Source organism: Pyxicephalus adspersus, chromosome 7 (genome assembly GCF_032062135.1).
Source record: "Pyxicephalus adspersus chromosome 7, UCB_Pads_2.0, whole genome shotgun sequence".
In the NCBI taxonomy this organism is placed as follows: Eukaryota; Metazoa; Chordata; class Amphibia; order Anura; family Pyxicephalidae; genus Pyxicephalus; species Pyxicephalus adspersus.
In genome coordinates this window covers 41,810,068-41,836,340 of record NC_092864.1, presented here as the reverse complement: position 1 = coordinate 41,836,340, position 26,273 = coordinate 41,810,068, and the positions used below count along the sequence as shown (strand labels likewise).

Sequence of the window (26,273 nt, the reverse complement as noted above, 5' to 3'; positions counted from 1 at the left end):
AAAACGTCAGCAAAGGCAACCTATACAGATCTCTTTGAAATTAAGTCCACACTGGTCTTTACAGGGGAAAAAGCCAGGTAATACTATGCCTCTGCTCTCATATTTAGCTGGCCTTAATCAGTGCAGGTTTTGTGCTTTGTGATAATATGAGCAATATAGATTAGTGTAAAGGATGAGGATAAAATAGGAATGTTATATCATTCTGTAAAATCAAGTGTGCAAACCCTAGCAATCAATACAGCTATCTATGTCTGTGCTTCCACTATGTACCAATTAGCTCTTTGTTGCGGACATCCAATGCCATATTTCTCAATGCCGTGGCCACAGAAGACACCACTCTGTCGTTATCCATCCTCAGCAGCTCCACCAGTATGGGCAGTCCTTTCTCCTTCCTGACAGCCGCTCTGATGTATGCTGCAAACTGCAGAGACAGAGAGAAGACAAGAGATTATTTACAATGTCAGCACAGAGATACTTCACCAGTCATCTCAGCTCCACTATCCAATGTATACTATTGCTAGCAACCAAAGGTAAAATCCAGAGGTATGAGCCAAATGAACACTTTATTAAATACGTAAAATTTGTTTATTTATTGCAATGTATTAAGGGTAAACGGGACATACATTGAACAAAATACATTTGTAACTTGGTGCATCATATTTTCATTTTCTCTTCAGTCTAGCAGTGTCATTTGCTTAAAATTTTCATTGCCAATTCAGGTACAACCCCTGGCAAAGTCTTGGAATCAGAAACCTTGATCATTAGGCTGTTTTACTTTGTTGGAAAAAAAAATTACAATTATGTCACAAAACTATTTTATTTAATAGCTGAACATTCTGGCTTTGTAAAACATGCCTCTAAAAATTAAATGTCATTGTTGTAATGAATAAAAAAAAGCACTTAATCTATGCCTCGGTAACACCAAGTAATTTGCAAGTGATGTATTACCTTCCAATTCCCAGCAGAAAGGTTTTGCAGAGACCCAGCAGAACCTTCCAAAGTAGCTGGGTTCGAGCTTTCTGCTAGAAGAGTTAAATATGGCTTTACTACAGTAGGGTGCCAGAGCATTTCAACACCTTTTGGAGATTGAGAGAGTCCAGGAATTGGGCCTACACCATCCCACTGCAGGGAGAAAAAGAAGATATATTGGAAAAACAAATTCTACATGAATATTAAAATACTATAGAGCAAAACTAAACTTTTCAAAAAGTGGAAATTTGAGTTGGCCTTAACTATATATTTAATATCACTGCTCCATTGTCACAAAAATAGTGTCAACTAGAACATAAATCATCAATATTTATTCACAAACTTACAATGAATAAAAACAATTGTACATATAAGGAATGCATATTGATTTATATTGAGAACGTGGCCATATACAACTGCTTCCTTAAAACAGAACTAAACCCCATGCTATACTCACCTTTCCCTGTTCCTTTGTAGGATACCATCACCTATTACCTTCTTCTCTTCCTAGAAATGATCTTCAATCTTCTTGATTGACTGAGCCGGGATGACCTGACTCCTGTGCCGAAGTTCATTTAGTTCTCACAAGAGCTGGGCAACCTGGGTTTGCTAGGTATTCTTGCAACCAATGTTTAACTGTGCACATGTAGCTCAGTGTTTTTAACACTTTTCCCAGAAGCAGTCAGGTAGGTAAGGGACTATTGCAAAGGGGGGCTCATTTGTCCCTTTCGGATCAAAAATTGTTAAAGTGGAACCTTAGTTCTACTTTTAATATTTTCACATAGTGGAATTCTAATTTATCAAACAAATGGATGGTACATTGAAAAGTCAAAAACTATTAAAATATAATGCAATTAGAATCCAAATGTGGATTGAAAATATCAAAACAAAGTGAACACAGTGAATGCTTAGAAACAACAAATCCTTGTGATTATCAGCATTGCAGCCTATAAGTTTGGCTCTCTTGAATATTCCTTATTTAATTGATGCTGCTGGCCCAATAAAACAATTTTACAAACTTAACTAAAGTTGCCCAAGAAAAAGGCCATAAAAGATCATCAAACTGCAGGATAAAGCATCATTATTCGGTTTGTTTCTTCTTCTAATATCCCCTATTTGCACTCACCAGCTCTTCTTGAGGCGGCCTTTTCTTCTTTTTCTTTTTTTTACCCCAACAGCTCGAGTCGGACTCTTTGCTAGGGGATTCTTTGCAGAAGTCCTCCATTTCATTAATTCCCAGCAGTCGAGCTTGAGGCACTTCTAATTCTAGGCGGTAAGATAAGTTTCTTAGCGTACAGACACAGTTCTCCACTGTCTGGAAGAGAGGGAAGGCAGGCTGTCAGGGTTAGACATTCTCAAACACTCCATATGGCTGAGAGGAACACTAGATAATTCGTTATGCCACAGAAAGGCTTGCTGCCATCTTACAAAGGAAGACATTACGTGCTTTTTAGACAGTTAGCCATAATCCTAATGACTCACAGAATAATTGCAAAATTTAATAAACATATTCCAACTAGGATATAAAGAAAATCTCGCTGTCATTCTGGCTGATAAAAATGTGGACAATTATCTGGGCTGTACATAATGCCGAATCTGCACTCCGCCACCCACTGTACCTTAACGTCTACCCCTCTTACAAAAACGCTATTCACTGGTGTTGAAGAAATTTCAGAAGACTTGTTGCCATATTATTGAATTCCTATACTGTAAAGTTACCCAAGAAGAATTTTTGCAAGTGACATTCAAGATTTACATATTTGTGATTTGTGTTGTGCACACATTTGTGGATTCTCCTCGAGCAAAAACATACCAGTAGGTTATTTGGCTTATCCCCAAACTCTGGTCTTCGACTATTAGATTTGGAGCTTAAACTGTGACATGGCTATGGATAAGACACATGCTGTGTATTATGTCTGCACTAAAACTACATAAAATGTAATTATAATGGCTGACATAACATAGAATGATAGTTCCAGACATGGAAACAACATCCTGGCTAACCAGTTGTTAAGAAAATGTCAAATATAGTATAAATGAGAGATTGTGTTGTTCATTTGGAGCTGATCCATGTACCTGCATTCAGCAAATAAGAGAGATGGGAGCCTGCTGCAGGTCCTTCATTATCAAGCCTTGAGCCTGGGGTGGGTAGGTGATGAAAAAACATTGTTTAAAAAGGTATGTTAGGGAAAACTTTTTCCTTAAGTTTCGGAAAAGGTAGGGAAAGGTTACCAAGATTTTACTACTTTTTCATTCACGATGAGGGATATTTGCCCTATTTTTCTTGGTGACCATTATTATAAAGACAGAAAGTGAAGGAAAACACAATATTTTACTGTTAAGTGCAAGAGAAGTGGAAATATTTTAATGGGGACATGATCTTGTGGTAGCTTTTCACAACTTGAAATTCCCTCACTTATTTCCTGTTGCTTTTAAAGGAGAAGTGGAATAAAACTCTCTAGCATGACTGCAAAAAAATTTTTTCTTTCTACCCTAAATCTAAAACAAACAACATTTAGACATACATACACTTGAATATACATATACTTGAAGTGGAACTAAACCCTAGGGATACTCACCTATTCTTGTTCAGTTAAGAGGCCATTTTTCCCACACTCCAATCTTCAGCCACATTGGGATGACTTAACTCTCACAAGACTGCTTTTATTCAGTCCCGGTACCCGCAAGGAAAGCCAGGACTGAGAGATATGCTTGGTAAACACTGAGCTGCGAATGCTCTCAGATAGGCGGTAATCAGGCAGGTAAGAACAGTTATTGCAAAAAAGACATGGCCTGATGCCAATTTATTTTTTATTTTATTTCCACTTATATCTCAGGACTGGATGTAAAAAAATTACAAATCTTTTGGTAGATAAAATTTTATAAATACATTTTTTGTGTATATTTAGTAGTTGCCTGGAATTCAGCTTTAAGCCCTATGAATCTATGGACTTGATACCACTTGTAGTGCAGACACTTGTGGGAACATGTGACCTATCTTAATGAGCCTATTGATTAGAATTACTGAAGGAAAACGGCTAGTATTTCATTCCAACTAATTTTATTCTGGAGACATGAATTGAAGTACACATTATAGAAAACTGTTCTTAAACATATCTGCAAATGTGCTAACAGGCTGGAGAAAATTACCTATGGCTGAGGTTTAAGAAGCAGCAAAAAACTTAATGCATAGTAAACAGCACTATGTAGAAATATGTTATCGCTATCAGAATAAATAAAATAGATACCTTGCTGTCAAAATCTGATGTGTTCACGCAGGTCTGAATCACGAAGAGGAGGGAGTCTACCAGCCCTTCGCAATATCTCATCTGCTTGCGAGCTTCTTCTCCTGCTGAACTCAGATTTCTAAAGGAATAAAGGCATGACACAGAAAATCGATGCTGCCTTTAAAAGACACCTTCTGACAGAGGTCAAATACAACATTAGGTTTAGGAGTTTTCACAGAAAGTGGCAACTTCTAAGAGAAATGATGCTGCATGTCTTAGCAAAGTTACATAGAGCTAGGGCTGAACAAGAGGTACATGGTAATGTGTATAAAGATGATAGTTAAGTCTAACAAAAACAAAAAGTCTAACAAAAAAACTTGACAAGGAAAAATCCGTTAGCAACCTGGTTGATGAGTAAACACAGACAGTATAAGCACAGTGGTGGGTCAAAGGTGCTTACACACTACATTACAGCTCATTGTATTTCATCTTGGAATTCAGCTGATGGGGTCCATGATCCATTTAAATGACTGCAAGACGCCACAGGACATATGGATGGAAGCATCGTCTTGCTCACAAGCACAATACTGGCATTATAAAGAAAACTTCACAAGAGAAATACAAATGCTGCAACTGTCTGATCTTTCTGAAAATTTTCAGATCAGTAGTGGCATCCCCTGTTATTTCTCACATAACACTTTTTATTAAAAGGTTATGTATAAACTAAGTATTTCATTTTTTATTTACTTTCTGTGCAAGATTTTTGTTTCTTTACACCCATATGTATGCGGTCATGTGTCTTCTTACTTTCAAAGGAAAATACAGGATATGTACAGCTTAAAGATTCCTTTTTTTGTGTTTTAGGTCAAGTATCAAAGGTTTCGGAACATTCAACTTTTTTGCTATTCTTGTGTTGTGAAGATTTCCCATTACTTCCTGTCACAGAGATTTAAGCGCAAATATGATGAAATCTGTACAAAACTTAAAAGGGAAATTTCCCAATTTCTGTTCAGGTGACAAATGTTTTTGATTTGATGTGCTGTTCTAGCAGCAATGGTCATTATGACAAAGACGGCAGATAAAAAATTTGGACAGGGTTTATAATCCGTTTCTATTTTTTCCATGATAGAAAAATGATTTTGAAGGCCGAATAAATCATTCTGGATTCCGTTTTTTCTTAACTGCACTCACATATACAGATTTATAACCAATTAGGTTACCAGGGATACTGCAGTATTTATATCATGAACAGATATTTTCCCAACATAGTTTCAGGCATTTTTCCACAGAAGGGCAGATTTACCATTCCTGATGACATAGGTAATCCAAAGGGTACATATCCATCATTAACCATTTGTTTTTGTTTTCAGGTAAAGGGTGGTGTCAGGTAGCAATGAGTTTTACAGCAGGGATGGTTTAAGACTGGATTTCTCATCCTCTTTACCATGGGTGAACCCCTTGAAATAACTTTCCGGTCTTCAGGGAAACCCTGCTATGATTACTATATTCATAGCTCACAGTACATTGGTTGGTGGTCATTGGGAACAATGCCTCCTACATTGCTAGCCAGTGGGAAGAATGTCACCCTTACAGATATAGCCAAAAGCAACTTCTGGAGGCCCCCTGGTTGAGAAACACTTATTTAGGATCACCGTCTGCTTTTACGGTTGTGTCATAATTGGAAAGATTTACCCCTATATACTTTCCCTTCCTGACCCATTAAAAAGGACAGGAAGCAATAGGAAATACGGTCTATTATATACACTCATTCTTTTCCCTGCTCTACCCAAAATCAAAATGTTATGGAAATAACATGTTAATATTGCCAATTGTAGCCTTTTCCAGAAATTTGTTTAGCCCTATGTGTCAGATGCAGATTGTGGGTGAGACTGAGAATGTGGGTGAGATATTTGTGTATTACCTCATGCAGCCAGTGGTGTTCCGCAAAACCGCCGAGCACTGAAACTTCACTTTATGATCATCATCAAAAGAAGAATTATTCAGGCCGGAATTTGGAACGATCACAGTGTTTGTGAGAGGAGACAGAGCGTCACGGATAATAGTCATCTTTACAGCATCGCAGGATGATAAGTTCCACAGAACTCCTGAAAGTACAGAGCACAGACTCCATAAAACAGACACGGGAAAATACACAGCACTCTTCTAGACTGTGAATAAGGCTAGACTGCAGCTGCCTACACTGCTAGAACACAGATAAATAGAACATCAAGGTTGGAGCTTTACTTTTCCTATTCTTACCTGAAATTATTGTGGTGATAATTGCAATGTTTTAGGTGTAACTATGGAAATAAAGCAAAAATGACAATATGTCAAGAGCATTACTGTAATTTGTGTTTTTATCTAGTAACTCCTGCAGGAAAAGCTTTTTTTTTTTTTTTTACAAACTGCAAAGTTGCACCCTCTGGACAGGGTAGTCTTAGACATGTATCTTTAAAGCCTAATTCCAGTAATAAGAAAAACCTAATGTTTATGTAAAAAGGAAATCGGAAAACGATACTGCCATTACAGGCAATGTCATACAGTTACTATAAAATACCTTTCCCCAATGGGAATGGGATTTCATATAATTTGTTTCCATCAGATTTTGCATATTTATATACTTTCATATTTTTGGCACTAATAAATGTAAGCAGAACTTGGCAGCCTGCCAGAACTTTAATGTAAACACACAGCAGGTGTTTCTAAGTGGTTAGAAACTAAAACTAGACTTCAGAGTCTTTTTTTGTGACAGAATATTTTTACATGAAAGCACCTAAGGAGGTCAGGGATGGCTTGTTTTAAGCTCTTGATGACAATATATAAATGATCGTTCGTCTGGGTACAAGTGCACTTTAACATCTTTCAAGATGTAATCCACCAAATGAGGAGTGCATTGTTTTCTCAGCTCATTGTGAGAAGGAGCAGCAAACAGTCAGCATTTGTAATGAACAAGTATGGATGACAGAATAAGCAATAATACAAACTATCTACTAAGAAACTATATATATACACAAACGTTTAACATGAAAAAAAAAAAAAAAAGAAAAGAAAACAGGTACTGGACTGCTGGTTTGTTTTGTCTTTTTCACACTCATCTGATTGACATTTACAAAGTATAAAAGTACTAAATATTTACTGTAGCAAATACTTAGAAAGTGTTTGTTTTGCTATGCTAGGGGCCCTTGGTAATTCGTGAAAGTACAGTACATGGAAACTTGAGGTTTATATCAGTGTAGGTGGCTGAAAGTGGACACAACTGCCCAGTTTCCATGTGCTTTGGAAAGCACATTTAGAGTTGTTTCTATTGGCTTTTCCTTCTGTCTAAACTGTTCTTCATCCTCATGCAAGTCATATAGAATCTCAAATTGGTGCTGAATGCAAGCAAAATTCACCCAAAAACATGCTGCATTTTCACATCCCCACAAAAGAAAACACAAGCATGAAAGTCTAGCTGCTAATAATGTTAAAATGGACAGGAGGTGACAGATTACTTTGCATGCAGGTTCCCAAAAGTTCTACCCTCTGAATTTGTCCTATATACTATGTAATCTTGTAAGGATGTAAAGGAGGCTGCTTTTCATGAAAACAAACTTTATGATGGTAAAGAAAAAGCAATTAGGCAATTTCATTAAGAAGACACAGATCTGTAATAAGATCCGTTTACTGCAACAGAAAAGCTAATTACTGCTTTTCTCTACCCATAATGTTAAAAATTTTAAAAGCCACATTAGCTCTGGGATCTGCAATGCAGTTTTCTGTTGTCAGAACATCACAGAACTTTACATTAAGAACATGCTTTTTGGGAAAAAAAACCCAATGGTTGGTGTAAGCAATCAAAATCTTTTGTCACAAATAATTGGCGGACACTCTGCATTGTTTGGACAGTCAGTATTTGAGCCTTTTAAGAAGAAAAGTAAAAGCAGCCAGTTTTGCATTCTGGCTAAATGTATATAGGAAAAGCAGCCCAAATGCAATATTGTGAGGAAAGTAACTGAACTCTGACTCAGGACATGAGGTGGTGTGGGTGGGTGTGTGCCCATGTTTGATGAGCAGGTCCTAAATACGATCTGCAAACTTGGTTTTGTTTGCAAACTCATATTCAACATGACCACCTAAACAGAAACACATATGCTCCAGCTCCATGGGGCTGTTATCAAACAACTCATCAAAGATGGCTTTACGGCACAAAGAATTACAAGGTTGCTTCCACGTTTTCAAGGTTTCTCAAGTAAGACATCACATATAACGTCATTATTAGGCTGTGTGTACTTTTGTCCCAGGGTAAGATGCATATCATAAATATTCTCACCTTCTTTACCTTTTAGCAGTGGAATTATTCAAAAAGTCAGATTGTAAGTAAGGAAATTGTAAGTAGCTAACAGCTAAACAGTTGAAATTCATATATAGTATCCCGGGTTGAAAAAAAAATTTCCATCAAGTTTAACCACTAGGGAAATAAACATATCCCAGATATAAAACCCTATGGACATAGTTAGTCTAGAGGAAGGGAAAAAAAACCCTGGTACTATTTGCTCCAACAAGGGAAAAAAATCCTTCCCAATTATTATCCAGTTATATTATGTACTTCTAGAAAAGCATCTAGCTTTTTCCTAAAGCAATCTATAGAAGTTGCTGAAACTACTTCCTGAGGGAGCCTATTCCACATTTTCACAGACCTTACAGTGAAGAATCCCTTCCTTATCCGGAGCTTAAACTTCTTTTCCTCCAGACGCAAAGATTGCCCTCTTGTCCTTTGTAACGATCACAAAGTTAATAGTTGGGAGGAGAGTTTTCTATATGGACCATTTATATATTTATACAGGGTGATCATATCTCCCCTCATATCTCCATATCTTTCCTATTTTGTCTGCTAAAACATCCTCCACACTACACAGCCAGATGATAAAGGTTTCCTTGTTTAGCAATGCAGAATCTATGGCTTTTTTTGCCTCAGTCCTGTTTATTGGACACTTAATTAGCATCATTATCTTTGTCCATAGAGCAGGCAGATGACCCTTGAAAGAGTAATGTAAACCATATTCTTCCAGATGTACAGAGCTGTGTGTTTTACAAGAATGGATGACCAAAACCATAAATCATTTGGCATGTAGAAATATTGAGCATATGTATTTGAGCTTTGTAATATTAGTACTTTGGGATTTACAATTTAATACTATGAAAAAAATGTAAGCACTGCAAAGTAAAAATAAGACACTACAGACTTTCTAGTTTAAAAAGCAGGCATTGCAGTTGAAATGTCGCTGGTTTATGTCCACAGTGCGCTGTTCAGGTTACACTGCCTTCTATTTAAGATCTTCAGAAGTTCAATGCCATTTCAATAACACTTCTTTATTTATTTTCCATGTGTCATACAGTTTGACAGCAAAATTATTAAAATCTTCACTTAACATCTGCCCTTGGTGAATTTGTTTCTAAGCGTTTGTCAGACAAGTTATATTTTGTTAATCAGATCAGACAACTGAGATCTCCAGCCATTTAGAAAACTCTTGTAAAGAATTGATGTACTTTTGAAATAACTTTTTAGCAGCTTATGCACTGTCATACAAACAGTGATATTTTTGCAGTAATGCCCCGGAAAATATTCTGGAATTTGTGTCAGGTTTTTACTGCTATCTGGGGCTCTGTATTAATTATTTACCCCAATTCATGTCTTTCTGACAAGGATGGGAGGACAAATATGCAACACTAACACAAAGAGAAAAAAAAAACAGTCTTCACCTACTCTACAATTTCTTTCCAAATTCTCACTTCTTTTGTTGAAAATAAGGATGGTCAGGAACTCTGATATTATCCAAGCCATGGAGAGCCTGACAACCAACATCTTTAAAAGAAGCTCAGCAGTAAAAGCTTACATATTTCTCCTGTGATGAGTTACCTTTTAATGAGTAAAGAAAAAAAAAGTGTTCTATTTTGATAAGTCATCAACTTAACTGTTGACTGCACCCATCCAATCAAAGGAAACGTAAATTCCTCTGACAATGGTCTAAGAATGGATCTGCAGCCATAGACAAATTTATTGATATGCTTACTGCTCACTGAAGTTTTTATGCCTTCAAAATGTGATTAAATGAAAAGCAATAGTCTCACACATACAGTGCCTCACAGAACTATTCAGCTACCTCAGCATGTGTGGTGTTTTGTTGGATTATACCCTGGAATTATAATGTTTCTTTGGGAGATTAAGCAACATTTGTTTATAGAACATACCACTTTGAAAGTGCAAAATATATTTTGTGATCCAAACAAAATTGTGTACATGGATAGTCACCCATCAAAGTCAAATATGTTGTAGAGCCACCTTTTGCTGCAAGTTGATTTGGGTATTATCTATTTGGCTTGGCACATGTAGCCATTGGGATGTATTAACATTGAAGGCTGAACGGGCTGTGGTGGTCACAGGCTGTGGAATAAGCTCTAGAATACAAACAGGTTTTCTTCATTAATTGCCCTGTATTTAGTACCACACATCTTCCCTTCAATAATAACTAGATACCTGTCCCTGCCAATAACAGCCCCAAAGTACGACACTGATTTACCATAATTCACTGTGGGAACAGTGTTCTCTGGGCGTGTTGACATTAAGTGTTGATGTTAGTGCCATGAATGGCATTTTTTGATGGTCACAGTTCAATTTTAGTTTCATCTGACCAGGAAACCTTCTTCCATGTGTTTGGGAAGTTCACCACATGCAAACTCCAAATATCTTTTCCTATTTTTTGTTCTTAAAGCATAGTTGTTTTTCTGGTTACTGTACCATAAACCCTGCTATGTGGAGAGGATGGTCATTTGGGCAAACTCTCCCATCTCATCTTTGCAGCTTCTTCAGCATTATCCCTGGTGTCTTGGTGCAGAAGCCTCATTGAGAGTGACAAAAATTGCCCATTTGCAGTGTTAGGTTGTGAGTCCCATCTTTTTTGGCCTTGTTTTCATTATATGTTGAAATATTTTGTTAAATGAAAACTCTAAAGCAAAGTTTGTTTTTCATTGAAAACAAAACAAATTATGTATGTCAATTACTTTTTTTTCCTTTTCAATTTATTTCAAAAACAATCGTGGATATTTTTATTTTCATAGAGGGGAACCAAAAAATTTGTTTGCGTCTATTTCACTTTTGAGAGATCTCTTCTCAATACCTGTTTTGTATATAGGCCGAGATATATAGGGAAATCCCAAACAAATGTTTGGGCTTTTGATTTACTTTAACAAACAGAAAAAAAGTTAATGAAAATTTTCGAGTACCTTTTCATGCATCAAAAAAACCTGGCTTTTTATAAAAATCAGTTTTAGTGATATAAAAATCTGTAAACTAAATGGGATAGCAGCTTATTCTACTAATGCACCATCCTACCACATTCATAAGTACAATACAGCACCCTCAGTTATGCCGCCGATGTCTGGCCAAAAGGTTAAAGATTCAAGAGGAGCCGACACAAAGCAGAATGCTCACCTTGCTCTGCACCGTCAAAGACGCTAATGTGAAAATCGCTGCCGCGTACAAGTCAGCCAAGTTGTAAAAAGCTTCTTTGATTATTTTCAACCATGTGAAACAATGACATAATGTTCCTACCTGAAGCCAGGAGCACCACTTACACTTAAATGGTGATTGTTCCATTTTGCGGAACAAAGAATGAGCTTATACATCTTCCAGAAAAGTTGCTCAAGTGGCAGCTTTTCCGTCTGCCTTCTCATAAGGGTTCACATTTATGTTTCTTCCAAATTAAACAAACAAAAACACTGTGCAGGGAATGTTGTGCTCGTCACCCTAGTGTGTTGGTAACTAGGACCTAGTAATCTGACCAAATCAACAATCAAATGTGGCTAGGGTTTCTGGGTAGCCTTGTTGCATTCTTTAGCTTTTAAAAGGCCCCTAATTATAAGAGATGTCCCAAGATTTTCAAAAAATATATCCTGGAAATGTCACTGATTTTCCTGCATTTTGCCCTAATTCTTATAACTTTTACATTTATGAGTACCTACGGAAGCCTTTTGTCTAACCACCACCATAGGTATGTACCACCAATTTTAGAGCTTGACACAGATCTCAAGCCTGGTCTGATACTTCATCCAAGTTTAGCAAACGTGTTCTAAAGAAATTGTGATGCTCTACAGCAGTTACCTAAGTTTTTTTTTACAAATCTCTGGTTATGCTTTACGTGACACGTTCAAATAGGGAGATACATCAGTACAGACTGTACATGTGTTGTACTGTGTACCTTTTCACAGCTTACTTATATAATTTACAAGCCTAATGCATTTCTAGTGGTATCTTGTTCTAACCCTATCCACTCCTTGAAAAAAAGTACAACTGGGTTTTCTGTGAAAATTGCTTTTTTTACTGGTGGTTTCCCCCTAGGCATACAGGAAGGCATGCTGAAAGTAAAACCAATGGGGTCAACTTGTGAGCTTAAAGAGCTTGTGCTGGAACTGCAAAAAGAAGAAGGGTCAACTTTTCCAAATGACACACATATGGTGGGGACTACTTTTGCATCAACCCCCCCGCCCGTAAGTGATGGATAAACAGGTGAGCATCTACATCAGCCAGCCATTTTCAACCAGTGTTTCGTGGAACCCTAGGGTCCTCCAGAGCTTGGTAGGATTTTCTGAAACTATGGCCGAATAACCTCTCATTTGATAATGGCTCCGCAGCAAATTTATAATAGCTCTGCAGGCAACACTACTTTGTAGTAGTTCCTTGAGACTTAAAATGATTCCAAGTGTTCCTCAGAGGTATAAAGTTAGGAAAGGCTGATCTACAGTTAGGTCCATAAATATTTGGACAGACAACTTTTTTCTAATTTTGGTTCTGTATATTACCACAATTGATTTTAAATGAAACAACTCAGATGCAGTTGAACTGCAGACTTTAAGCTTTAATTCATAAAAATGTGAGGAACTAAAGCCTTTTTTTAACACAATCACTTCATTTCAGGGGCTCAAAAGTAATTGGACAAAATAAAAAGCTGAAAATAAAATGTTCATTTCTAATACTTGGTTGAAAACCCTTTGTTGGGAATGACATACTGTAGTCTTGAATATCACCAGATGCTGGGTTTCTTCCTTTTTAATACACTGTCAGGCCTGCAGCGGCTTTTAGTTGCTGTTTGTGGGCCTTCCAGTCCGAAGTTTAGTCTTCAACAAGTGAAATTCCTGCTCAATTGGGTTCAGATCAGGTGACCGACTTGGCTATTCAAGAATATTCCACTTCTTTGCTTTAATAAACTCCTGGGTTGCTTTGGCTGTATGTTTTGGGTCATTGTCCATCTGTATTATGAAACGGCTCCCAATCAATGTGACTGCATTTAACTGAATTTGAGAAGAGAGTATGTCTCTGAACACCTCAGAATTTGTTTGGCTGCTTCTGTCCTGTGTCACATCATGGATAAACACTAGTGTCCCCGTGCCACTGGCAGCCATGCACGCCCAAGCCATCACACTGCCCCTGCCATGATTTACAGGTGATGTGGTATGCTTAGGATCATGAGCTGTTCCACGCCTTCTCCATACTTTCTTGCCATCATTCTGGTAAAGGTTGATCTTGGTTTTATTTGTCCAAATGTTTTTCCAGAAGTGTGCTGGCTTTTTTTAGATGTTTTTTTTTGCGAAGTCCAATGCAGCCTTTCTATTCTTGAGGCTTATGAGTAGCTTGCACCTTGCAGTGCACCCTCTGTATTTACTTTCATGGAGTCTTCTCTTTATGGTAGACTCGGATATCATTATGCCTACTTCCTGGAGAATGTTGTTCACTTGGTTGGCTGTTTTGAAGGAGTTTCTCTTCATCATGGAAATTATTCTGCGATCATCCACCACTGTTGTCTTACGTGGACCTCCAGGTCTTTAGGCGTTGCAGAGTTCACCAGTGCTTTGTTTCTTTCTCATGATGTACAAACATGTAGGTTTTGCCACTCCTAATATTGTAGCAATTTCTCAGATTTTACTGTTTTTGCAGTTTAAGGATGGCTTGTTTACCTGCATGGAGAGCTCCTTTGACCGCATGTTGTCTGTTCACAGCAAAATCTTCCACATACAAGCACCCCCTCAAATCTACTCCAGGCCTTTTGCTTAATTGATAATGACATTACAAAGGAATTGCCCACACCAGCTAATGAAATAGCCTTTGAGTCAATTGTCCAATTACTTTTGAGCCCCTGAAATGAAGTGATGGTGTAAAAAAAAAGGCTTTAGTTCCTCACATTTTTATGATATCTTTTTGTTCAACCCACTGAATTAAAGCTGAAGTCTGCATTTGAGTTGTTTCATTTAAAATTAATTGTGGTGTACAGAACCAAAATTATAAAAAAGTTGTCTTTTTCCAATTATTTATGAACCTAACTGTACATGATTTTTAAGAAAATGTGATTTATCAGACCAAGCCACCTTTTTTCTTTTGCACCGTGTTCTAAGTTTTGATGCTCATGTGTCCACCTTTTTGGCAAATTGTTCAGTAATTTGTTCTACAATAGCTACTCGGTTGGATTGAGCCAGGTAGGCTAGCCTCTGCTTCTCCCATATGCATCAGTAAATCCTTAGGCATCAATGACCCTTTTGCAGGTTCACCTACCATTTTTTGTAGGTACTAACCACTGCATACTAAGACCACCAGCAAAGGTCAGCTATTTTGCAGTATCTCCTAATATAATTTGACCCCTTTCAAAGTCAGATCCTTACCATTTTTCTTGCTTTCAACGGGCCACCTTCAGGAACTGACTGCTTGTGTGTGTTGAAAACTAAATGATGACGCTAAACAGTTATAAACCCAACTATATTAAATTACAAAGACATCATAAATGAGAGATTTCTGAAATCAGAGTCGAAAAGCTGCATACACAATGAATGGACTTGCATTTTTTCAGGCACTAAAATATTCAGAATTTTGCTAGAATACAAAGCTATGTTAAAATACAAAGGAGCAGAATTTCTATAAATATTAACTGCGATTAGTACCCCGCTGCATCATGTTTACAGAAGCAGGCGTAGGGTGGTGGGAGCCAATACCGCACACAGTGCCACTCACATCAATCACAGCCTCTAGGCATCCTCTAGAGCAGGCTGAATAAGCCCCTTGTTAGCAGGCTATCAGGGCCTGCAGGATTCATCTTCAGGTCTACAGAAAGCAGCCACGATTTCAGGCACGCTCTGCAGCACTTGAAAGAACACAGAACGGAAGACGGAGCTAAGTGAAGAATGGAGAATATTTGAGATCTCTGACACTTTGTTCCTATGCTTAGAAATCCTATTTTCCTTAAAAGCACTGAATTCATATTAAATAGGCGACAGGCAGCACCCAGCGCTTAGGTATCATTATGGAAAGAGAAGGGATGAGATAGGTAGAAGAAGGAATTTTCTAAGGAGGAATATCTTGACTATAAATATACTTAAAATAAAAGAAAAAAAAACACATTATAGTTATTTCCTGGATGGAATACAATTAATTGAACACTCAGAGGTGTTTTGTAAAGTAACAAATACTCCTGCACCCTGCAATTTATTTATTTTCTCTTGTAAACCCAAAAGTACATTTTATATTCAAAAGTGTGGAAACAGCCCTCTAAATAGAATTTATGCGTTTCCTGTAAATAATTCTGTCAAATCTAAAGCATTTTAAGAAAATTTAGACAATTGTACCCTTCCAACCTTGTGGCACCGATTTTAGGAACTTTCCCTATTCCAATAGGTCTGTGCCCTGTGCACAAATTTGGCTCAATAAGGCCAAGTCCGCAATGGACGGTTTCCTCAGATAGTCCTATTCAATCCAATGGGCCAGTGTTTTGGCCATCACCAGTGTTTTTGGCCATCACATTTTTGAGTGTGAAAGATAATGATGTCTACAGTGTTCAAAATGTTTAATAATATGCCTATAAACGCTTCAATTAATATCAATTGGGGGTGTTTACAAGCGTTTATAAACTCTTCGACTGAAAACAATATAAGTGAATATAGGCATTTTTAAAATGCTTCTATTCAAACCACTGGGAGTGTTTCCATGCATTTAAGCTCAGCAACCCACAATATTATATGTATATAAACTTAGCTGTTCACTTGTAATGAGTAACCATAACCTTATGTGCCCCTGCAGGACTAACATACTGAAAGACTGCAGCGGAGAGTCTCAAAATATTTCTCAGCAGCAGATGTGTGTATTTCAGTAAATCGAATGATTACAAAGTTTAGCAAAAATATATACATGACCTTATGTATGGGGTAAAATAATTTCAAATATCCTGTAAATTATGTATAGCCTGGTAGAGCTATTTTCTGTATGTCTGGTGATGTAGTTATCAGTGCCAAGACCAGGTAATTACTCCCCCCCACCACCATTTTCCCAATGACCGATCTTGAGGTCAAAGTCATCATACTTGAAAGTACTGGTGGGGATTAGAGAGGAGATTATCGTTTGGGTTATTAATGAAAATACAAGTCTCCAGGAATAAATTGGGCAAAGTGGATAAAAAGATCAACACTATAAATAACTGCGGCCATACGGAGCCGACAGAGGATAGTTTTCGTGGCTCTGGGAATTGAGGGTTTTCATATTTGCTAATTTCTCATTACGGAAGCATACTGGACTCAAACATATTACAACAAAATGAATGACACTGCTAAGGGAAAAAGTATAGCAAAGTGTAAAATAGTAACTTGGTCAGAAAAAAAGCAGTTCTTTGCTGGATACCTAAAATTACAATCACATATCAATGTCAGAAAGCATTAGACTACTGCCAGCTACTCTATGCTAAAGAAAATCAGTTCTGACTATACAATTAGACAGCTTTAGGAAAATGCTAAATAGATTATATAAATACAAATGAACCATTTACCTAAAAAGAAGGAACAAATATACCAACTGTATAGAGTTTGCAGCTGCACAAGTGCACTCTTAGGAAGAGTTGGGTGCTGTGAGCCTAAACATAGCTCACTTCTATCTAGATGCACATTAAATGTCTGTAAATGCAATCTTTATTTTAGAATATAAGTAACTTCATCAATTACATTAGTGCAGTCTGTGAACACAAAGTAACCAGCTTCCAATAAACAGCACTGTTGTCAACCAGCTATGCAAGGCACAGTTGGCTGTTGGACTGCCTACCAGACAGACAGCCCAAGGACAACAAAAAAAGGCACATAAAGCTTCCTGAGAATGGGGCTACTAACTGCTGTGGTTTACATTGTTTGACCCATACAAGAAATATTGTTACTGGCAGCAGCTCCAAGAAAATTTTCAGGTAGACCAAAATATTTGCTTAGCATACCTGTACACAGTAATGAATGATGCTAAACATGTAAGGACACAGCTTTGAGATTTACATTATGGATTCATAAAATGTTATTACCTGGCCAGCAGTAGGGTCAAAAAAAAGGTCTCACACAGGTGGCCATTTGTGACCATTAGCCAAAAACATTTAAACCCTGCTTAGGTAGTCTTTTGATTCACACACATTTGCAACGACGTTTAAGCAGTGATTTAATGGGCAGTTCTGTTTACCAGAGTAATATTAGTAGGTAAGGTCTAGCACAATAATAGATGACTGTATGGGCAAGCAGTAAATAACCCCCCCAGCCTTATAGCAAGTGCAAAAACACATGAAAACAAAATCACATACTCATAAATACAGAACTACATTCCCCATTTCATGGCTATATTAGAACAACATTTCCAGAATATGACCAAAAAATTTACATAAATTATGAGGATATAATGAATTGTGAAATGAAAACTACTGATTCTAATGAAATTATTTACATTTATGACAACTGACAATATGATGCTATTGCCCATTTCTCCAGAAAATGCAAATTCTATGGCTGTTTCTGGCTTTATTATTTTGAGGGGGGTTGGAGGGAGAATGCATCAGGTGATGTCAGAATTCCTGGCCTGCAAGCTTGTTGCAGGTTTATAATTCCTAAAGTATTCATTTTCAATGGGTGAGGATGAGAGCCAGGAAACTACCACTTTCACCAATGGCAACCTATGTACTTTTCTAAAGACAGGTTACCATTAGATGAAAAGTACCTCCTTTAACATTTAAAGAATATGCAAACCATAATGATTAACATTTGAAGCCTGGTGATCTACAAAAATACTATTTGTTCATTAGGTGCTATAAAATACCTGTTTACCTGATCCAGCCTACCTCTGTTGACTACTAAACAAGTCTCTTGTCAAAGAAAAAGCACAGATGACCCGTAGTTCTGTGCTGGAATGACAATGCTGTTTTTTACATTGAGAGTTGTTACCCTAGGACAGAGGTGGGCAAACTTTTTCACTCAGGGGCCACAATGGGTTCTAAAATTTGGCAGGGGGCCGGGTGCCGTAGTTTGCCCATGCCTGCCCTAGGACATTAAAAGTGTGTAGCTGGAAGGATAACCAGATGAAAAGAAAAGGGAAAATCAATGCAGCTACCTTTTGTAAGCACTGGTGAACTACAATAAATTGCATTTCTGTACTTTGATTTAAATATACATTAGGACTGTAGGAAGTATTATTATTATTATTATTATTATTATTATTACTAATAAACAGGATTTATATAGCGCCAACATATTACGCAGCGCTGTACATTAAATAGGGATTGCAAATGACAGACTAATACAGACAGTGATACAGGAGGAGAGGACCCTGCCCCGAAGAGCTTACAATCGTATGAACTCTAAAATACCTTGTACTAAAGGCTTATGTGTGTACAGTTTCCCCTCTTAAATGGGATTGCTTGTGGTGAGGGTATCTGCAGGGACCCAGTGCCACATTAACAGCTAATATCCTGGTCTGTATGTGGAAGATGCAAACCGTCCTACTGTCTCAAAAGTGGATGACTTGATCATGCAACAGCAATTACTGCATATCAATAGCCTGCTTTAGAACCCATTGTCACAGGAAGATCACATCATTATATATATGATGATAGATAGTAGTTTAAAAGGTACAAATAGGATGTACTGTAGTTAGCAAAAATGTTTTTTCCCCACAGTAGCTATTGTGAAGAACAAATGATTAATTGTGCATAGCCGCTTTAGCTTACGATCATAAGAGATTGCACGCAATTATGCACAGTTGGAAATATTAAAATCTAAAATTGCTAGTTCATGCAATTTTTCATTATTTCTTTTTTTATGACCACAATCAAAATGTATCTCCAGCTTCAGATCTGAGAAATTTAGAAATACATGGTATGACTAGAATACAGCACATCTAGAGTTTCTGGTTCAGGTAGATCGGGATTTGTCAGATAAGCAAACCATTTTGATTGATCGTCAGGTGATAGATGGGTACTGGGAAATGTGAAGATCCTATTCTAGTGCAGTGAGGTGCCGCGCCGTGAACCCCCCCCTCCCACGTCTACAGAATGGCTCTGTATGTAAAGCCTTCATTCAGTCCTTTGTCGTTGGAAAGGATTGCAAAAGATCCTTCCCAATGATAATTATTGAACGTGTGTATGCAGCCCTTTTTTTTTAAATATATTTCATACTTACTCCCTAGGTACCACTGCTAATTAACTTCTTACAGCATTTTTTCTGCCTAATTTGTACGGCAAAAAAATTAACAAATATTCTTAACAAATATTGATAAGAAAAGACCATAAAAAGAACATATATGGAAAACTTTTATTACAACATTATTCAACAAAAGCTTAGTGGACTGTCGGTAAGAAAACGGTGTTATCTATGGAGCAGGCAGAACCTTCAAACTAAAGTTGTAATATAAACGATTGGAGTACTGAAGGCCAATAACCCTCCCTGCAAGGTGTCAATATTCAACTTTTTCCCATCACGGACCTTAGCTTTTTAATGATATAGTCCATACATTCTATAAAGAAATGACAATGTAGCATGTGCATTTCCTAAAGCTGATCCTTTTAAATGTACTCGTTTTTTCTTTTATTGTAGGTGTAGGTTGTTGCTTGTTTTGTAGGTGGGAAAGATTTAGAGCCTTTGCTGGGCTTTCAGTATAATAATAATCAAAACACAAAACCACTGAACAAAAAAGCCTTCCTGTGCGGTTACCATTTAAGAAATGACATCTGTCTTCTCTAATCCATTGTCTCCAGGGTTAATATATATAACACTTTGAATTGCCATGTCAGTTATCTGAATGACTGCTGTATAACAAACAATCCAAATGGACTAAAGTAATCTATAGAATATACCTTCTGCACCGGGGTTGCCCTTTTGCTTTTTTGTGCTTTTAATCCTTTTTTTTTTCCAGGGAGGATGTTCTACTCAGAAAACAAGTTCTGAAGACATATTTATATCCAGAAAGTACTTAGGCGACCTTTAATATGCATTCACTTTTAGTGAAAAAGTCCAGAGGGATTTGCATCTGGTTGAAGCCTAGTACAACGTAATTAGGAAGCTTGAAGCTCACTATTAAAGTAATCAGCAGCAGGTACTGTAGAACAATTCAGTGGTCACATTTGCGTTTGTTTACCCCAAGCTGGAGAATGTAACCGATTAAGTTAACAGTGACAGAAGAATAAAAGAAGATACTACCTAATGACCACAGATGCCAGAGTATTGAGCACTTCTGTGCACCTGCAAAGGCACAGCCTTCGCTTTTGATTCTCCGAAGCTTGATTTAATTTTTCAAGGCGTATTACTGAACTAAAAAAAATATATAAATAAATATAATATGCAAACATACCTATCTGCAATCAGCAAGTGTAAGGAGGCTAAAGTGTTGCTAGGCAATGTGCCATCTGCAAAAGTAAAACAAATGTACACAAGAAAATGGCTGCCTGAGCGCTCCCATCATTAGGCCGTGTTCTTTTTGCCTGGCTCCTCCTAACGATGGTACATCCAAGCGTCGCACGGTCTAGGTTTGTGGAGCGTAGCACACTTTATTTTCCTTTTACAAAATAGACAGCCTTGAATATCGTTGACTTAAAAAAAGCCATGCCTTAACACTGAGGAATGCACTTGTTAAATATAGTTGGTTTATGTACAGGATGCATGGTGAATGTCAAAAAGCATAGCGGAGTCTCTGAGTCACAGTCAGGATTTAAAGAGCGGTAGACAGGTAAAGTGGATGCATTCCATTTAGAGATGTCATGGAAAACAATGTGAAAAAACAGTGCTCCCATACTTCTGAGCGCTGCAATGTAATGACCTTTTCCTCCAAGAAAAGCCAACAGGGAACTTTAATTAAACTTAATTAAGCCGTTTGAACATCAGAAGCTTAAAACGCCATGCAAAGTGACAGAAGCCTGGCTGCCAAAATTTTCTTGGATGGGTTTTAAGATCTGATGACTTATTATACACTAGCTGAACAAATAAAATGCACATATAATTTGTGGATAAGGAGTAGTGTGGTTTTTATTTTCAGTCCAGCTGCAAAACTCCTCTTTACAAGGTAGGTGTTCTCTTGAAACAGGTGGCTGCGATTCTTTCCCAGCTGTGTACACCACAAGTGCTTTTTTACTTGTAAAAGTAACTATGTAAGAGTTCTGACAGGTACATTTTTTAAAGCATATATTGGAACATATTATTTATAAAAAAAACACATGCATTTTCCATGTTTAAAAAGCTGCAATTAAATAAAAAAACATCTGTTTATCAGTCAAAAATCTAGTACACTCTTTTTAAAGGAGGAACTAATCCCTATTTTACAAAACTGTGGTCGGGAGAGTCCGTAAATATTCATACCCACCTGATCACAATTTTTTAAAATACACTTACCTGTCCCTGTTTATTCCTGGTACCGCAGTCTTCTTTCTACTTTTCCTGGTTGCAATTTTTGGCCATCTTGATTAGTCGGGCCGGGATGATGTAACCAGCCCTTAACGGGATGTAACGTAATCAGTTCCAGCAGCGTCAGGGGATGCCAAAATATCTAACGCCTCCTGGCATCATATGCTGAGCTCTGTATTCACTGCTTAGCATTTTAAATAGAAGGCAGTGATCAGGCAGGTAAGTGTGATTTATTGCAGAAGGGACATCACTTATCCCTTTCTGCAGAAAAGACCATCGTGATCTCAATTTTGTTTTTTATATTACTACGGAACTACAGTTCTGCTTTAACCTAATAGTGCCTCTGCTGCACTAAAAACCCAAGTGATTTAATCAGCCTTGTCCATTTGTCTTCTGCTGGACTACAAAACACACTCCTTCCTCCTTATTTCCATAAAATAATGGGTCAGTGACAGTCCACAAAGGGGAATCTTGAACAACTGATAACTGCTTAAGGATTTCACTAAAGCAGAGGTACAGGCAAAAGGTAAAAAAAAAAAAAATAAATACGTTAGAAGCTTCTGTACTTTTGGTAGGGTCAAGATATTTCTCTGTACAAGCAGTATTTTTAAAAATATAAGGAAACATAGGGAATTCATTTTGCTTAGTGGAACAAAGTTTTGGCAGCAGAGTTGTAAACTGTACAACAGGGTAGCTACCTAGTATAAGCCAGCAGAAACAAAAGCATAATTGTTCTATAGGCTATTCTTTACCATGGAAGGTGGGGCATTCTTTACCACAAGTACCTCAGGATTTAATTCATTTTACATAGGTGAATTATTATGACTCTCTGGCTCAGTGAATGCAAGTGCATCAAGTGCATTGTAATACCCTACAGCAAACCGCAATATTAATTTATTGATTTCATATTATTAAACTATAATCAGGTTGTTATAGGTTACAGCACATTGCACTATCATGACTCTACAAGGCTGCCTTGGCCTTTTCTTTCTTTACAAGCTGTCTGAGGCTTTCAAAAGCAGAGCATAAAACTGTTTGTGTTACAGGTTAAATTCAATAATTACATCCATAAAACATATTAATTAGCTTGTGTATATTGCCACATGTCTCCAACACGGGCAAACACAGGAGGGGGTCCTCACTGGTCAAGAACACTCCAATTCAGTTTAATCAGTCATTAACTGGTGAATGTTTATGAATACCACATTGCTCATTTGTAAACTGCGGCAGAAAGAAAAATAAGAACATTAGGTTGGGACATTCGTGAACAGCACTCAATTATTTCTGCCAATATCATAGGAGCTAGAAATTGAATGCTAATGCTTTAGATAATCAGTGTACTTGGCGTCAGAGATGATTTTAAATAAATAATAGTAATAATGAAAATTGCATAGGGAACAAATTACCAGACAATGGATGAAAACAGAGCAGTTCTGCAACCGCAGGACAGTTCACATTTCAAATGTTTTAATTAGTGGCAGCAGAGTTTACTATGCTATTTTCATATAAATATCCATGGGCATATTACAGTTCAGCTGTTCTCACCAGGATTCAAATACTGTACTGCAGAAGCCGAATGATATAGAATTAGTTACACAAAGTCCCACAGGAATTTAAATGTTGGCAAATTCAGCCAAGCGAGGTTGCCCATTGCAACCAGCTTGGTTACAATTTTCAGTTATAAAAAAAAAAAAAAAAAGGGGAGGGAACCCATATAATAACTTTCAGGTGCTAAGGAAACCCTGTTATAATTGAATCCATAGCTCCCAGTATATTAATGTGATGGCCAGTAGAAGGAATGCCTCCTACATGGATAGCCAGTGCGAAAACGGTTAAAAAAAAAAGTCAAACCATCTGTTGATCAGTCAGAAATCAAGTGCACTCTTTTTTAAGGAGGAACTAAACCCTATTTTTTAAAACTGTGGTCGGAGGAGTCCGTAAAAATTCGTACCCAACTAATCACAATTTTTTAAAATACACTCATCTGTCCCTGTTTTGTACCTGGTACAGCAGTCTTCTTTCTACTCTTCTTTCTGATAATCTGTGTCAGTTAAAATTACCCGAGTCAAAAATTGCTCATTGCTCAAGGAACCCCTAGGAAACCTCGAAAGAACACTAGGGTGCCATGGAACCCTGGCTGAGAAGCACTGGTCGGGATGTATGTGCATTTAATGGACAAGGCCTATACTATGGTCTATGGTTCAAGTCAGGCTTCCTAACCAAGGTTAACCCTATCCCTTGAGGAAATGAGAACTACATCAAAGGAGTAAATGACTGGATCTCCTAACTGTCTTCATATGAGATATAACATATTGGTCTGGTGACGTTAAATATATATTTTTTTTTTTTTTTTTTTCATATTGGTCTGGTGACGTTAAATATATATTTTTTTTTTTTTTTTTTAAATCTCACTAGTTGTAACCAGATTGTTCATTTGCTATCTGCCATTCCTACCAATAAATATCAAAATATCTGTATGGTTGTCTTCTCAACTGTTCTGTTTCCAGCTATCCATACGTATTGTTAAAACAAGTAATGGACATCTTTTAGTACTATAAAGAACTAAAAATGTATTAATTTCCAATACCTAAATAAATGCATGCACGGTACCCTCTAACAGTAACAAAGTTACTGAGACTTTCAAAGAAATGATTGTGACACAAGTATTGCCAAAATAAGGCATCAATGGACAGTTCTGAAATGCAAGGACTGACTTACCAGTTACAAGCTCCCGTATTTCTTGGTCATTTGTTTTTCTCAGTAGTCTAAGAAGTGCAGGGATCCCTCCAGCATTTTTCACTGCTATTTTATTTTCATCAGTAGACTTGCCATAAACCAGGTTCCTCAAAGCGCCGCAGGCATTCTTCTGAACTTCCAGGACTTTGTTATCCAGCAGGTCTACCAGGTGCTTTATTCCTCCCAGTCGGCAGACCTAGTATTGAAAGAAACAAAAGTACTTGATGAAAAGTACATACAAAATACTCGGAATGCTGGTTGCATTGATAAAAAAAAAAATTATTGGGGATATATGTACATTTTTTGCAGATAAAAACACCTCAGTAAAGCGTTTGTGTTTTCCAACTAAAGCAGACTTATTATTTTTAAAATTATATAAACGGGTGGCTATCTAATTTATATGATAAAATAGAACCCAGAGGAAATAAGACAGCTGCGTTCACCAATCCGTTCAGTGTGGAAAGAGGGATGCAAAGACAGCATGGGACTTGCTGGGATTGGTTTGTGGAGGGTTTAAGGGCTTTTCAGCAAAGGCAAGTGAATATTATCAACTAGTATGTGTCAAGAGCTACTTAATATGTCAGCACTATATAAAGCCCATAGTTATGTCACTAGCTGTCCCTACCATAGTCAAATGTCATTACCACGGTAGAAAGTGAATTTTTTTTGTAATGTAGGAGGAAACCTGAGTAACGGCGGGGGGGGGCGGGGGACCACACTTTAACAGAGTGAGAGCATGCAAACTCCATGCAGATAGTGGCCTGGCTGGGATTTGGACATGGGACCTAATGATGAAACACATGCATTTAACATAAAAATAAATTAACAGCCACAATCAAAATAGATTTCAAAAAGACCTGCTGCCTCTAAAGAAATAAAACGCAAAGCTGGTGTAATGCACCCTCAAAATCAACAAGTTTGCATTTACAGTGCTCATCTCAAGCTGGAAAACATGGGCCCATTTACATCAGTCCTTTAAAAGTCAGTCAGCTTTTGAATGCAAGAACATTCTGAGTATTTAGGTTTTGACTAGAGTGCTTTTCTAACCACAAAGCAGATAAAGGAAAGCTGGAAGACCTTACTTATTAATGCCTGATGGAAAACAAGGAAGTCTACCTTTAGACGCATTGTTTAATAAAGTCAAGCTCTGAATTTCCAAAAACGTAAAATGTCTTTAATCTGTCAGCCATTATGACACGACTAATGCCAGTGCAGTTTCTGATTTACTGCGTGCAGCAGGAGGCATGTCTTTCTCCTAAAAAAAATTAAAGTCTTTCCCTTCAGTTTTTATTATATGACAGAGAAAAGATTGCTATCATTCAGGCAGAGCATAAAACTCAATGGAGACAACAGAGCAACCATTTTTCATTGACACAAGTTATTACGTACAGAGGCTATTGAGTGCTTCCCGTGCATTTTAAAAATAGGGATTTAAAAAAAAAAAAATGCTTGCTACTAAAAGATATTGGTTTGGCGATCAGATAGCCCACCTGACACAGAACTCGGACATCATGAGATTAAGATTTACACAAACCTGAAGTATAAAAATGGATCTGAAATGACATTATACTTTGTGAACACTTAGAAAATACAAAGAAAAAAAAAATGTTTTTTTCCAGCAACGACAGATACATTAGCCAATGG

General features: G+C 37.3%; 1 protein-coding gene across 10 annotated transcripts in view; it reads right to left on the bottom strand.

The window, feature by feature from the left end:
* The window catches only part of PKP4 (plakophilin 4), a 180,748-nt gene that overhangs the window by 9,881 nt on the left and 144,594 nt on the right, over positions 1-26,273 (bottom strand). For all 10 annotated transcript variants that reach the window (XM_072418185.1, XM_072418187.1, XM_072418186.1 and 7 more), the window contains 6 exons: positions 24,612-24,825; positions 6,118-6,301; positions 4,218-4,335; positions 2,096-2,284; positions 949-1,122; positions 271-421 (listed from right to left, as the gene is read on the bottom strand). In XM_072418185.1, coding sequence (XP_072274286.1) covers positions 271-421; positions 949-1,122; positions 2,096-2,284; positions 4,218-4,335; positions 6,118-6,301; positions 24,612-24,825 — 1,030 coding nt within the window. The remainder of the gene's footprint in view (positions 1-270; positions 422-948; positions 1,123-2,095; positions 2,285-4,217; positions 4,336-6,117; positions 6,302-24,611; positions 24,826-26,273) is intronic.